Here is a 14,595-nt window from a genome sequence, read left to right as displayed (position 1 = left end):
CTGTTATTCTCCGCTCCCTCCTCTACCAAGGATCTTGACCAATCACGTGCGGCTTTACCCAAACACTGGGGGCGGGGAAAGGGGGGGGGGGATCGACTCCCTTTTCCGACGCCTTGTTAGGAGCCGGCTGTGTTGGTTTACTTCAGATATCCGGATCGTTCGCGAACGACACATCACTCCACGAAAGTCTATTCAAGCACTCTCCGACATTATAGAGCTACACAAAGCCCACATTTTTTGGCTCCAAAAATTAATTCACCTAAGATAGATTGACAACTAATTGTAACTAAGTGAAGAGGATATATGACACAATTTTCCCATCTACAACTCAGTAATAACACGTTTAAGAGAGTAACAGGTGATGGTACTTCTTCTTTTCCTTATTTAGTTATTTATTGCCACCCTTGGTTGAAGTTTACTAGAAAACTGAACGTGGTGTTAATTTACTGTTGTCTTTTAGCGGACTAAGAATACAATTATAACTTCCAGTCCAGATCGAAAAGCACTGTTGGTTTTTGTTCCATGAAAAACACGACGCCATATTTGCAAAACCGCAAATTAATGATTGTGAAACTTAAGGAACTGTGCCATTTTGCTATTGTTTAAAATACATAAATCATAAATGACAACGGCACAGTGGTTTAACGAGAAGCTGGCTCCCCCAAGTGGTGACGTATTTTACAACCACTCCAAAGACTTCAACTGGACGAACGTGAACGTCACTGTACACAACTCGACTGTCGTGCCCAACAAAAGCATTCTTTAACACTTTGCGTTTCATGACTATGACGTGGATTTATTTCATTCATGTTTAAATTTGTGTCAGTAATACTTATAGTCTGCGTGACGATGTGATAGAAAACGACAATAACGAGGACTTTTATTTCTTTTAAAGAATGAATCAAACCGCAAAGTTAGCTTGATGTTAAGACGGAACTGTTTGCGTTGCGTTCAAGTCCACGGGGATATACGCTACCGCGATCGTGGTCAACGCGCCTTGAAGTTTTCTTGGATCGACTTCGAATAAAAAAAGTCGCCATGATTCTGAATGGGAGGGATGTGACGGAAATAAGCGTGGTCGTTTGACGTCGTTTACCGTTTCGCTGGGGAAACCCCGAGGTCGGGGGTGTGTTTTTGTTTTTGTTTTTTTACGGGGGCGTGAACGCATCCGGAGCTGGTCTCTGGTAACGCAAACGACAAGCCAGGGTGGAACCGAGCTGGATCGGGACACACACTTACGAAAGTCACGAAAAACCTTTTAAAATGCTCCTTCTTCGCTAAAGTCAAAAGTGTTGTGTTTGAAAGGCCGTGACGTTGACATTAGAGACGGAATAAAGAAGAACGAAGGAGAAGGCGAAACCGGAGCGCTTCTCTCATGAAATTGTGGAAGTGCCTCTTGCTCAACGATCAACAAGCCAACTGGGGCACCAGCAACAGGTAGCAAGCCACTTTTTTTTAGCTACCTGAAGAACGAAACTGTCAAATTCTGTCTTTTAAGATGTTTCTCTGTTGTACTCATGTTTTGAGATGGGGGGGGGGAAATCGTAATTTCTGGATTTATTTCCTCCTGCGAACTCTCCATGATGTCACACTGATCATGAGTTGTTCAACTGATCACAAATCTCAGTTCCCAACAATCGGAAAGAGCCTTAAAGTCATTTTGGTTAACTTCTGAATTGTCACAGAGAGCCTCAAAAATCATTTTGGTTGACTTCCGAATTGTTTCCTCGTGGCGATTAGAAATAATCCATAATTAGATTAAACTGTCAACAGCGTCCATTCTAAAATCTCTGAAAAGTGAAAGTAACTGTTGGATGAATTAGTCACACGCAAAGTGTTGACCATCCTAAATTTTAAAAATAAAAAAAGTCCAAAAATTATGAATTTGTTAACTTTGATACTTTTAATTCCTTCCAGTTCGCAATTTGAACTAATCAATACCTGCCACTATCCCAAAACTTGAAGATTTGGACATTCTCATCTGCAATGCATGTGTAATAAACACATTATATATATATATATATACACATACATACATATATATATATATATATATATATACATATACAGTAAAGTCTCGTTATATCGATATTCAAGGGAGTCGGAAAAAATATCGATATAACCGGGACTATCGATATATCCGACCCTGTTTGCATGTAATTTTCTCCGTGCGTGCATAGAAATAGTATCGATATAACCGGGACTATCGATATATCCGATATCGATATAACCAGACTTTACTGTACAAGAGCCGCTGGAAAGGCAGCCACTCTCACGGCGCCATCTTGAAGTAAAAAAAAAAACAAAATAAACTAAATACATCATATGACAACACAGACACAGAGAGTCATTCTTCAGCACTTGCTGTACCCTTGTTGTGACATGAAGCAGTCATGTATCATTTTGATTTTTTTTACAGTATTTTTCACATGATTTTTTTGGGCCGTTTTTGTGTTGTTGTTTTTTTCAAACAGGCAGGCAAACGCGCACAAAATGAAAAAGTTGACGAGTTAAAGCTGCATGTTTAGCGACATTTACGCCACAAGTTGCACGAGGTTCTCTTTGTGGAGCGTCTGGAGACTCACAACGGGATTAGCTGCAAAGTCATGTGGGCGTCTGATTTCATAACGATTGGCTTCGGCGCTGGCTGGAAATGACAAATCTCACTTGTGGGAGCATCCGCCATGTTTACGGGCCATTCCGTTGACATGGACAATCGGGGTACAGCGTTCATGAAGAAGAAGAAAAAAAAAATTGAATTCAAAAGTGGCACAAAGCTGCTGAGCTAGCTAGCCAGCCAACATAAAGCGCAAGAACTCGTTTTGCTTGTAAATTTTCCAGATGAAAAAGATGAGATGAGCCTTTATTTGTCTCACGGTGGAGAAAAGGACATTTCACAGCAGCAAAAACAAAATACAGGAGCTGCTGTAAAGGCAGCCACCCTCGTGGCGCCATTTTCAAGTCCAAAACAAAAACAAAAAATAATCATGTGACGCTTATCAATGAAATGTATTATTATTATTATTATTCAAATTGGGAATTCTGAGTGAAAAGTTGGAATTCAGAGTTAAGTCATAATTTTGAGTTAAAAGTCGGAATGCTGAGTTAAATGTGTGTGCGTTACTTCCGGGTTGAGTGAATGCTGTCGCGTGTGGCTGCCGCTGCTCACCCAAAGCAAAACTTATCCTTTGACTGAAGTGACCTTGAAAGTTTTGAAAGGCGCTTGTAAAAATGTATTTTTAGTATTATTATTATTATTCATGACGGCCTCCCGAGAAGAAACCGTAACTATATATGGAATTAGCTCGACTCAGCGAGAAAGGTCTAACCTTGTCTGCGTTGTCTCCACTCCAGCGTCTACGATGGCCTCGCTGGCGGACGGCGGCGGCGGCGAAGGCGTAACAACCGCCCCGGGCTCGGAGCTGCCGGCCATGTTTGACGGCGTCAAGATGGCGGCGCTGGCCACCGTCCTCTACGTCATCATGCGCTGCCTCAACCTGAAGAGTCCGCCGTCGCCGCCCGAGGTCAGCCACCAGGACACGCCGCTGACCCGCTACCTGCTCAAATGCTGCCCCCTGTTGACCAAAGAGTGAGTTACCGTGGTGTCAAATTACATGCAAAAAAAAAAAAAATTGTTTCTGTGTTGATTGACACATTACATTTTAGAATTAATAATAATAATAACACATTGCATTTCTAAGCGCCTTTCAAAACTCTCAAGGACACTTTCCAGTCACAGGATATTTTTTTCTGCGGGTGAGTAGCGGCAGTCACACGTGCCAGCGTTCACACAAACCCGGAAGTAACATAATAGATAATAATACATAAATATATAAACAAAAAAGATAAAATATAAAAATAATATACAATTAACATAATAAATAATTATAATAAATATATATAAAATATGTAGTAGAAATAGTAAATATAATAAAATCTAACATGAAAAAATAATCAGAAATAAATATAGTAAAAATATAGAAAATATAATAAAATCGAACATCGAAAGAATAAAAGAATATAGTAAAAAAAATAGAAAATATAAAAATAATAAAATAAAAGAATAAATAATAAAAGAATATATGTATATCGTAAAGAATATAGTAAATAGAAAAATATCCAAGCAACAGATAGCCAGCTAGGTAGCGAGCTAGATAGCCAGCTACAGTACAATACAATAGCTACTATAATTGAAGGGATTGCCGGGCGTGGAAAGGGAAAGAGAAAAAAAAATAGGCAAAGGCCTTGTTACAGTTTTTCCACCAAAACTTTTTTTCTACACAAAAAAAAAAAAAACAACAAAAAGAAAATTCTACATTTGCAACTATGCCGCAAAAAAAATGACGTCCAAATTTCCGGTGCACACTTTAAACCAGCTGTACTTTGAAGCCCAAAATCCTTTCCCTCCCTCCCCCCCCCCCCCAACAGTCCCTCTGCAAGTTGTTTTTGCGTAATCCAGCTCGGCAAACAAACGCGGCTAAACTGGATCCGCACCATTCTTTGGATCCGCACCAAAAATTCCAAATAGATATCCAGCTAGCCAATAGATAGCCAGCTAACTAGCTAACAATTAGCTAGCCAGCGGGATATAGCTAATAGATGGAGAGATAGCTAATAGATAGCCAGCCAGCTAGCCGATAGCGAATAGATCGCCATCCAATCAGCTAGCCAGCCAATAAATAGCTAGCCAGCTGGATAGATAGCTAATAGATAGCCAGCTAGCTAGCCAGATAGATAATAGATAACCAGATAGCCAATAGATAGCCAGCTAACTTGCTAACAGATAGCTAATAGATAGCTAGCCAGCTGGATAGATAGCCAATATATAGCCAGCCAGCTAGCCAATAAATAGCTAATAGATAGCCATCCAACCAGCCAATAGACATCTAATACATAGCTAGTCAGCTGGATAGATAGGTAATAGATAGCCAGCCCGCTAGCCAGAAGATACACAGCTGACTAGCTAGCTAGCTAATAGATAGCAATATATAGATAGCCATCTAGCTAGCTAATAGATAGCCAGCTAACTAGCTAGCTAACAGATAGCTAACAGATAGTTAGCCAGCTGGATAGATAGCGAATAGATAGCCAGCCCGCTAGCCAGATAGCTAATAGATAGCTAGAAGATAGACAGCTAACTAGCTAGCCAGCTAATAGATAGCCAATATATAGCTAGCCAGCCAGATAGATAGCTAATAGATAGCCAGCAGATAGTCAGCTAACTAGCTATCTATCTACTATCTAGCTACTAAAAGTGTGGAGTCAGCATCCTTTGGGACGCCTGCGCCACTCACTCCTTCCTTCCTTTCTTCCTTCCGCAGATACATTCCACCCCTGCTGTGGGGGAAGAGCGGCCACATCCAGACAGCGCTCTACGGCAAGGTGGGCCGGGTGGGGGCCCCCACGCCGCGAGGGCTCCGCAAGCTCCTCCCCATGCACGACGGGGCCACGGCCAGTTTTGACCTCTTTGAGGCGCTGGTCCAACACCGCACAGGAGGTCAGATTGGGCGATGGGGGGGGGGGGGGGGGTGGGTATTTAATTAGGAGAAATTCCCATTTTATGTATACAGTGGTACCTTGGCTTATGAATTTAATTGGTTCCCAGACAGAGTGTGTAAGGCGAAAAGTGTGTATCCCAAACATTAATTTCGCATAGCAAACCATTAAAATGAGAATAATCTGTTCCCAGGTCCCCATAAAACAATTTTCTACTAAATAAGCCTTAAAAGCACACAAAACAGACCTGATTTTATGTGTAATATATGTGCTATAGTATTATGATTAAAGGAATAAACTGTACTGTTCAAAAAAGTCATTTTATTGACCTTTGTGCTGGTCGTTGATGGCTTGATGGAATGGAGTGTCCGCTTTCATCAGCATTAAACACTTGATGAGGAACGTCGCCTTCTTCTTTCACCATCTGCTTTCTCTGCCATCATTTTACCTAGTTCCTCATCAATTGTGTTCTGTTCAGCTGGGTTGATAGCTTTTTGAATCAAGTGTACAGATGGCTTGTGCGGGTAATTTGCGCAGCCTGATTGATGGGATATTTTAACCTTGCAGTCTACACTCTGCCTTTGAAGTATCAATAAAGTTGAAACGAGTCCAAATGTCACTGTTTTCTATCCATTTTCTCACTCTCTCTGTCGTCTGCCTGTCTCTTTAATGTTTAACACCCCCCCAGTGCTGCGTTCTTGACCAATCACGTGGCTTTAACCGAAGACTGGGGGTGGGGAATAGAGGACAAAAATAAACAGTCGGCTGCCATTTTCTTGTTAGAACGGGCTCGTTTGCGATTTTTTTCGTTGCACTATAAATAAACAAAGAGCAAGAATTTACCTTTGCAAGTGTGTGTTCTCAGATGACATCACCATGGTCATCTGCCCCGGCTTTGCCAACCACAGCGGGAACTACTACATCCGCACTTTTGTGGATCACGCCCAGAGGCGGGGCTACCGCTGCGCCGTCCTCAACCACTTGGGGGCCCTGCCCGACGTGGAGCTCACAGCGCCGCGCATGTTCACCTACGGTGAGGACACAGCGTAAATCATCCGAGGCGGGAAGGGAGGCTTTGAATAAGAGGGAGGATGCCAAAGGTCACAGAGAGAGAGAGAGAGAGAAATGGACAGAGAAAGGGCGAGGAAGAGGTAAATGGAGAGAGGTACAGACTTAAAGAGAGAGAGAAAGGGAGAGGGAAAAAGAGTGAAAGGGAGAGAGAAGTACAGACGAAATTGAGAGAAAGTGAAAGAGCGAAAGGGAGAGAGAGAGAGATTTTTTTGAAGCAATGCAAGATGTCCAAACTACAGCCCGTGGACCCAATGGCAAAGCCACGATGCAATGTTGGCACTTTGTTTTTCGCCCACCCCGCCAGGTTGCACGTGGGAGTTTGCCGCCATGGTGAACGACGTGAAGCAAGCCTTCCCCGGCACGCTGATGGTGGCGGTGGGCTTCAGTCTGGGCGGCAACATCGTCTGCAAGTTCCTGGGCGAGGATCCGGCCAATCAGGAGCGAGTGCTGTGCTGCGTCAGCGTCTGTCAGGGTTACAGCGCCCTCAGGTGGCTACAAATACAATACATTTCATTTCTAAGCACCTTTCAAAACTCTCAAGGTCACTTTACCGTCTCAGGATCGGTTTTACTGCGGATAAGAAGCAGCAGCCACATGCGCCGGCGTTCACTCCACCCGGAAGTCACTCAAATAGATAGAAAGCTAGCTAAGATATCTAATAGATAGCCAGCCAGACAGTTAGCTAACTAGCTAGATAGCCACATAGCTAATAAATAGCCAGCTAGACAGTTAGCCAACTAGCTAGATAGCCACATAGCTAATAAATAGCCAGCTAGACAGTTAGCCAACTAGCTAGATAGCCATATAGCTAATAAATCACCAGCTACATAGCTACATGTGCTAATAGATAGCAAATAGATAGCCAGCTAGGCAGCTAGCAAATAGATAGCCAGCTAGGTAGCTAGCTAATAGATAGCAAATAGATAGAACTCCAGCCAAGCGGCGCAGTCTGATTGGCTTTTCTTAGTCCCTGGAAAGACATCAAAGTCCTTTTCTGGGTCTTGGGTTTACACGACGCGTATCATCATATTTACATCGACAGTCAAAACTCGGTTTTCCAACGTCTCAGTTCTTGTCCAATTCGGTTTTCAACCCAAAATTTTATGCCCTGGTATACAACTGAAAGAGATGCTTTTATTTTCCAATGCTAATGGTAAAATTGGTGAAAATAAAACAGTACAATTTGTTTTTATAGTATTTTACAAATGATTGTGCTCCATTATTACGCGTTTATCCCGTTTATGCTGTAAAGTAGTTCAAAAGTGCTTTGAAAAAGTTGTTTTCTATACTTGAAACAGATTAGAAAGTTTTACATTGATTATAATGGAAAGTGCCATTTTGGTTTTCAAACAAATCAGTTTCTGAACAGGTTTCTGGAATGGATTATGGTCGAAAAGAGAGGTATGACCGTATATGGTTTGTTGCATTTTTTTAAAGATCTTCGGAGTACATTCTACTTGTATTTTTTTTAAGAGCCCAGGAGACATTCCTCCAGTGGGACCAGTGCCGACGGCTGTACAACTTTGTCCTGACGGAAAAACTCAAGAAGCTCATTTTGTCGCACAGGTGAGCTCGTCGAGTACGTCTTGCGTTTTTTTTTTTTTTTTTTCATTTCAACATGGCGGCGTCCCGCAGGGAGAGTTTGCTGGGCGTGACCTCCAGCAACATCAGCGACGGCGACCTGAGTCGACTGTGCGCCGCCACATCTATGACACAAATCGACGACAGCGTCATGAGGTGATTTCTCATATACAGTGATACCTCGGTTTACAAACCCCTTGGCTTACGAACTTTTCGGTTTACGAACGTTACATTTCTGAAAATTTTACCTTGGCATACCAACTATTTTTCGGGATACACACGGAGCGCCACAATGAGTGATGTGTCGTTCGCGAATGAGCCCGTTCTCCTAACAAGAAAATCGCACCCAACTTTTTTTTTGTCCTCTATTCCCCGCTCCCAGTCGTCGGTTAAAGCCACGTGATTGGTCAAGAATGCAGCAGTGAGGGGGCGGGGTTAAACATTAAAGAGACAGACAGAAGACAGAGAGAGAGTGAGAAAATGGATAGAAAACAGTGGAATCAGGCTCCACAAATAACCCGCACAAGCCATCTGTACACTTGATGCAAAAAGCTATCAACCCAGCTAAACACAATTGATGAGGAACTAGTTCAAATGATGGCAGAGAAAGCACCTCCAAGGGATCATTCCTCAAAGTGGTGAAAGAAGACTACGTTCCTCATCAAGCGTTTAATGCTGATGAAAGCGGCCACTCCATTCCATCAAGCCATCAACGACCATCACAAAGGTAAATAAAACAACTTTATTATTCAGTACAGTTTATTTCTTTCATTATAATACCATAGCACATTTATTATACATAAAATAAGGTATATTTTGTGTCATTTTAATGCTAAGATGAAGTGTAAAATTATGTTTTCTGAGGACCTGGGAACGGATTAGTCTCATTTTAATGGTTTCCTATGGGAAATTAATTTTTGGGATACACACTTTTCGCCTTACACACTCTGCCTGGGAACCAATTAAGTTTGTAAGCCAAGGTATCATTGTACAATGTTTTTTGGGGGGGTGTAACTGACATTTTGTTGACATTTGTCAGTCTCCAAAAAGGTTCTTGTCTTATTTTGCTTTGTGCAGGAAGTTCCATGGCTACAGCTCCTTGGATGAGTACTACAAGCAGGAGAGCTGCGTTCGCTACATGCACAAGGTGAGCGATCGCGGAACGTCCGTCTTGAGAACATTTCATCATGACACCGAAACCTCACGCAGGTCTCAGTGCCGCTCCTCCTGATGAACTCGTCCGACGACCCGCTCGTGCATCGCTCCCTGCTCGCCATCCCGCGCACGCTATCAGGTTTGGGTTCAAATTGAAACTCAAAAAGATAGAAAGCTAGCTAGATAGCTAATCGATAGCTAATCGCTAGCTAGCTAATGTTTCCTGACTCAAATAGCTATTTAGCTATGTAGCCAATAGCTACCTAGATAGATAGCTAATATGTTTCCTGACTCAAATAGCTACCGAGCTAGCTATGAGCTAGCTGGCTATATAGCTTATAGAGACTGACTGTCATATCCCTGACAGTAGCCAATAGCCAGCTAGCCATATAGCTAATAGCTAGCTAGCCATATTGTTAATACACAGCTACTATAATGACATCGCAAAAGAAGGCTCTATCCATCAAATTCCAGCACCACATCCTGAATTTGTGTGTTTCAAAAAGCATTAAAAACTAATAATAATACATGTAATTCCTAAATGCCTTTCAAAACTCTCAAGGTCACTTTACAGTCACAGGATAAGTTTTTCTGCGGGTGAGCAGCGGCAGCCACACACGCCAGCGTACAAGTCAACCCGGAAGTAACTCAAATGGATAGAAAGCTCGATAGCAAGGCAATAGAAAGCTAATAGTTAGCCAGCTAGATAGCTATTGTAAGGTATTACAGAAAAGACAAAGATAATAGACTTAGCACAATATTTCTTACTAATGTATACATTATTTATGAAGACATTAGTTGACCAAACATTATTTGAAATGATAAAAAAAACGTATTAAATACTGGGAAAAGGTATAAGTTGAAAAGGTATGATAATGGACTACAATTTGCTGAATAGCAAACTACAAACGGAACCGGAAGTGTCCTACAGCGTTGTTTCATTTGACGAGGCCCAGCTGGATTTCTTGTCGTCTCAATCACAAACCCTGACAAAAACAATGTCGTCCCCTCAATTAAAGTGACACAAAGTGTCCCTAAATAAAATATACGGTAGATAAATGTGTTAAAATACCTACATTTGTAAATGAAAACGTTTGCTTTTTAATGTAACTCGAAAAAAAGCTTACCTCATTGACATCAAGCCAAAAAAAGTGGAGCGAAAGGCGGGAGTTGTCCTCAAAATGGGCCGTACCACATTCATGATTAAGGTAGGGGTGTATCTACCCCGGTCAAGGATGACGCTTCGTCCTGATGTCACAACATTTATTGTGGCACACTTGGAACACCGTGAAAACTAAAGGACATTAAAACGACAACATTACAATAAGTTCGACATGCAGAAATGCGGTAAATAAGCAAATTAATAACATACCGTGTGCACCTTATTAACCGAAAGTAGATACTTTCACGTAGACTTTAGACTGTCGTTCTCTCTCTCGAGCAGTTACTCTCGTACATCGAAACACATGACACGGAAGCGGAAGTGATAATGACAAAACAAAGTATTGAAGACGATTTCAAGAAAAATACACATATAAAGGTTCGCATAGAAACGTTAAACACTTTTACAGATCAAGACCAAATAAATTATATATATTTTTGTTGTCATGGCAACCAATGACAATATACCCGCCAGTTACAAGGGGAACACGTAAAATGGTATGGTCCACCTTTTGAGAATGGAAAAACAAGAGTTAACGAAGACTTCAGTTATTTATTAAATCAACGATTTTTTAATATAATTATAATAAATCACGTTACGTTGTGTTTTTTTTTACCGACAGTTTAATGCATCGTCTACCAAACTGACATGTACACCAATACATTAGATTTCGGAAGGCGCCATGATGGTTGCTATTGCTATAGCTAACACTCGTATCTTTCGACCATTTTCATTGGGTCACAACATAAAGAGGCATCGTCTGTTGTGCAAAAAAACAACTTGAGCACGAAGCAACATCGCTTTACCGTCGGTCGACCTCACGTGAGCGCGCGAGACGTTTGTTTTGCATTAAAGATGAAGCTCCAAGATCACCTTTCAAAACACAAAGCAGGTCTTCGTGCGGGGGGGGGCAATGGAGGTGGTTCGGTTGTCATCGCATCGACGACGATTCCGTGCGTCAATGTTTTATCACAAATGCATCTTCTGTCGTGTCAGGAAACATAAAACCAAAACGGGTGCAAGTCCGCGATTGCCGAACGTGTACACAGTTGACGTTCGGCTTTCCGGAAAGTGGAGAGAGATTTGGAGCCAAATTTGCCACACGTGTGGCTTGTTAAAATAATTTACGCTAATACGATTCAATATAATAATTATTTTTTAAAAAGCACTATATTAGGCAGGAACTGCTCCATGTATAAATATGAATACAAAAGTACATATGATTAAAAAAATTATTCACGGAAGGTATTCCGACTTAAAATAAAACAAAAGTTGGGGTGGGGTGTAATATGCTCGATTTAAAGGACAAGCGACACCATGCTTTTGTTTCTCAACTGACATCATCAAAACGCATCTAAAATAGTCAAAACACGCAGGCTGAGATTTTTAATCAAATGCAAAACACCAATAAAAATGACTTAAAGTGTCCCAAAACTGCCACAAAATGAGCTCAAAACTGGGGAGATTCAGAAAGTCCCGCCCACTTATTCGTGATGTCACGCCACAAACTGCCTTGCTCCAGAATCAAAACAATGGCTTCAGATTCGGAGAAGATCCTTTCTTGTTACTCGTCCAGTTATGAATATGATTCAATAGTTGTGAAGAGGAAAGCATACATGTTTGCAATCGATTCAAGAAGTCCTTCCGTATCAATTGGAGCCGTCTGGTCTCCAATGTAGCGCCCAGAAAATGCACAAGATGGCGCCCAAGCTCCGTTGGAAATGGGCTGATTTGTCCGCTGGGAATTTGTGTCAATTATACCTTCTTTATGCGTGTTACCGCAATTGGCTGTGACACACAATGATTCACCATGGTGTTATTTATGTAGTTTTCCTTCTAATTTTGCAATCAACACAATGTTTTCATACGAAAAAAAGTCCCCAAAATGCATTGTGTGTCGCTTTGTCAGTCAGGGGCGTTCCCTCCGTGACGTCACTTAGGGCATCGTCATCAAGTCGAAAACAAGACTTCCTGAATATGCAGCGCCAGTCTTAAAACTTCAAATAAAAGCGAGAATGTCTATTTTGTATTATGGGCGAGCCATATTGTAGCGCCATATGTATGGCTCTTGCCAACACCTTAAATTGGAGGATCAAAATTCATGACGTTTTATTTCTTTTTTCCTTGGTGCGCACAGAGAAGATGCCCAACGTCATCTTCGCCCTCACCCAACATGGCGGCCACCTGGGCTTCTTCGAGGGGGCCGTGCTGTTCCCTCAACCCCTGACGTGGATGGACAAAGTCATCGTGGAGTTCGCCGACGCCATCTGCCACTGGGAGAGCCAACGGCCGCCCCGCCACGCCCCAAAATGCCCCGATTTGAGCCTGCGGCGCGACGACAAAGGCGACGGAACGCCCGTCGCCTGGCCCTCCATTTCGGCTTGATGACTGAGGTCCTGCTGTCATGTCTACTTGAACGTGAGGAGTAGTCTTTTCTTTTTTTTTTTTTTTTAATTCTTATTACTGCTGCACTCGTTTTCTGTCAAAGTATCTGAAAATGACATTGATGGCGTTTTTCACCAAGTGGCGTCCATACCGTGAAGTGGCCTTGCAAGCGCTTTTGGAATACTCTTGAAACTGGATCGGGGTTGAGGGGGGGTATTTATTGCGGGATCACATTTTCACTTTGCACTTTAGACTCTTGGCGCCACTGTTTTGATCACAATTGTTTATGATCTTAATAAAGAACCTCTTCAAAGTTTTTTTTCAATACAGTGATACCTTGGCTTACGAACTTAATTGGTTCCCAGACAGTGCGTGTAAGGCGAAAAGTGTGTATCCCAAAAAATAATTTCCCATCGGAAACCATTAAAATGAGACTAATCCGTTCCCAGGTCCCCATAAAACATCATTTTCTACTTTCTACGCCTTAAAACTACACACAATATACCTTATTTTATGCATAATAAATGTGCTATGGTATTGTAATTAAAGAAATAAACTGTACTGTATAATAAAGTGGTTTTATTGACCTTTGTGATGGTCGTTGATGGCTTGATGGAATGGAGTGGCCGCTTTCATCAGCATGAAACACTTGATGAGGAACGTAGCCGCCTTCTTTCACCATCTTGAGGAATGATCCCTTGTCGGTGCTTTATCTGACATAATTTTATCTCGTTCCTCAACAATTGTGTTCTGTTTAGCTGGGTTGGTAGCTCGTATGTCAAAGTAAAATTTTCATAAATTCAACGTTCGTAAACCAAAAAGTTTGTAAGGCCAGTGGTATCACTGTATTTATAAAAATCTAAAAAAAAAATAATACAGCTCCATGTTTATATACACTTTACTGTACAATCGATTGACAGCGTGGCTACAACGGCGGGGTTACATTTCATTGCCGTAAACGGGGGCAAGATGGATGGATGGCGGCGAACAGACTCAATGCTTTAAAATAAACCATTTGGAGGGTTAACGGGGGACACTTTTTTTTTGGGGGGGGGGAGTGACCTGACAGAATTTGGTGGCATCGTATATCATAATAAAAGTCTCAAGGACCTTGTATAGGAACAGGAAGTTGTCTCTTTTGGTTGGAAGTAGCCATTTTTTTTGGGGGGGGGGGGGTGAATTTCATGAAAATGAGGCAGGAATGGAGAAAAAAAAGCCCCCCCCCCCAATAAATGTCACCAGTCAGCACAAAATTGGATTAGGATGTCGATCAGGACTGGATGCACTAAACTAACTCATGTTGGAAGGAAATGGAACAGGAAGTCAGCTGTTTTTAGTTAAAAGCAGACTTTTTTTGTGGCGGGGGGTTGATACAGAGCCCTGGAAAGATAAGAAAAATTATATTGCGTCAACATTTGATATTAAATTGGGAGGGAAAGGAAGCGTAAAATAGTTTCAAGGAACCATGATCATATTTGAACAGCAAGTCGGCCATTTTGGTTTGGGGCAATCATTTTGTAGGTGATTTGTGGGCTTGGTTTGGACCCCTCAACACCCTCCCCCCCAAAAGAAAAAATATTGATGTTAAATTGTGGTGGGGAAAGGAAGCATAAAATAGTTTCAAAGACCCCATGACCAAATTTGAACAGCAAGTCGGCCATTTTGGTTTGGGGCAATCATTGTATAGGTGATTTCTGGGCTTAGTTTGCCCCCCCCCCCCCCCCCCCCCCCCCCAAAAAAAAAAA

At 41.9% G+C, this 14,595-nt stretch overlaps 1 protein-coding gene and 1 long non-coding RNA gene across 2 annotated transcripts; one reads left to right on the top strand and one right to left on the bottom strand.

Annotated features, from left to right (window-relative positions):
• The first annotated feature begins 1,009 nt into the window (after positions 1-1,009).
• Positions 1,010-14,569, top strand: abhd2b (abhydrolase domain containing 2, acylglycerol lipase b). The gene is made up of 10 exons (XM_088996102.1): positions 1,010-1,437; positions 3,355-3,589; positions 5,322-5,497; positions 6,362-6,529; positions 6,872-7,055; positions 8,041-8,133; positions 8,203-8,304; positions 9,226-9,295; positions 9,358-9,442; positions 12,603-14,569. Exons 2-10 carry the CDS (start codon positions 3,363-3,365, stop codon positions 12,848-12,850), a joined length of 1,353 nt encoding a protein of 450 aa, XP_088852228.1. The 5' UTR covers positions 1,010-1,437; positions 3,355-3,362; the 3' UTR covers positions 12,851-14,569.
• Positions 2,076-10,938, bottom strand: LOC148897368 (uncharacterized). The gene is made up of 6 exons (XR_016114948.1): positions 10,676-10,938; positions 10,431-10,597; positions 6,864-7,059; positions 6,340-6,524; positions 3,330-3,575; positions 2,076-2,666 (listed from the first exon to the last, which is right to left on the bottom strand). It is a non-coding gene; the product is annotated as an uncharacterized LOC148897368 (long non-coding RNA).
• Positions 14,570-14,595: the final 26 nt, after the last annotated feature.

The sequence above is a fragment of the Hippocampus bargibanti genome, linkage group LG05 (genome assembly GCF_051943395.1).
Source record: "Hippocampus bargibanti isolate YZ-2025 linkage group LG05, ASM5194339v1, whole genome shotgun sequence".
Taxonomy (NCBI): Eukaryota; Metazoa; Chordata; class Actinopteri; order Syngnathiformes; family Syngnathidae; genus Hippocampus; species Hippocampus bargibanti.
This window is presented reverse-complemented; position numbering and strand designations above follow the sequence as displayed.

Bases quoted from the DNA above. Each gene is read 5' to 3' on its own strand.
- abhd2b (XM_088996102.1), top strand. From the start codon at position 3,363: ATGGCCTCGCTGGCGGACGGCGGCGGCGGCGAAGGCGTAACAACCGCC. The intron at 9,296-9,357 runs GTGAGCGATCGC...AACCTCACGCAG, and splicing joins GCGTTCGCTACATGCACAAG to GTCTCAGTGCCGCTCCTCCT. The intron at 9,443-12,602 runs GTTTGGGTTCAA...TGGTGCGCACAG, and splicing joins CATCCCGCGCACGCTATCAG to AGAAGATGCCCAACGTCATC.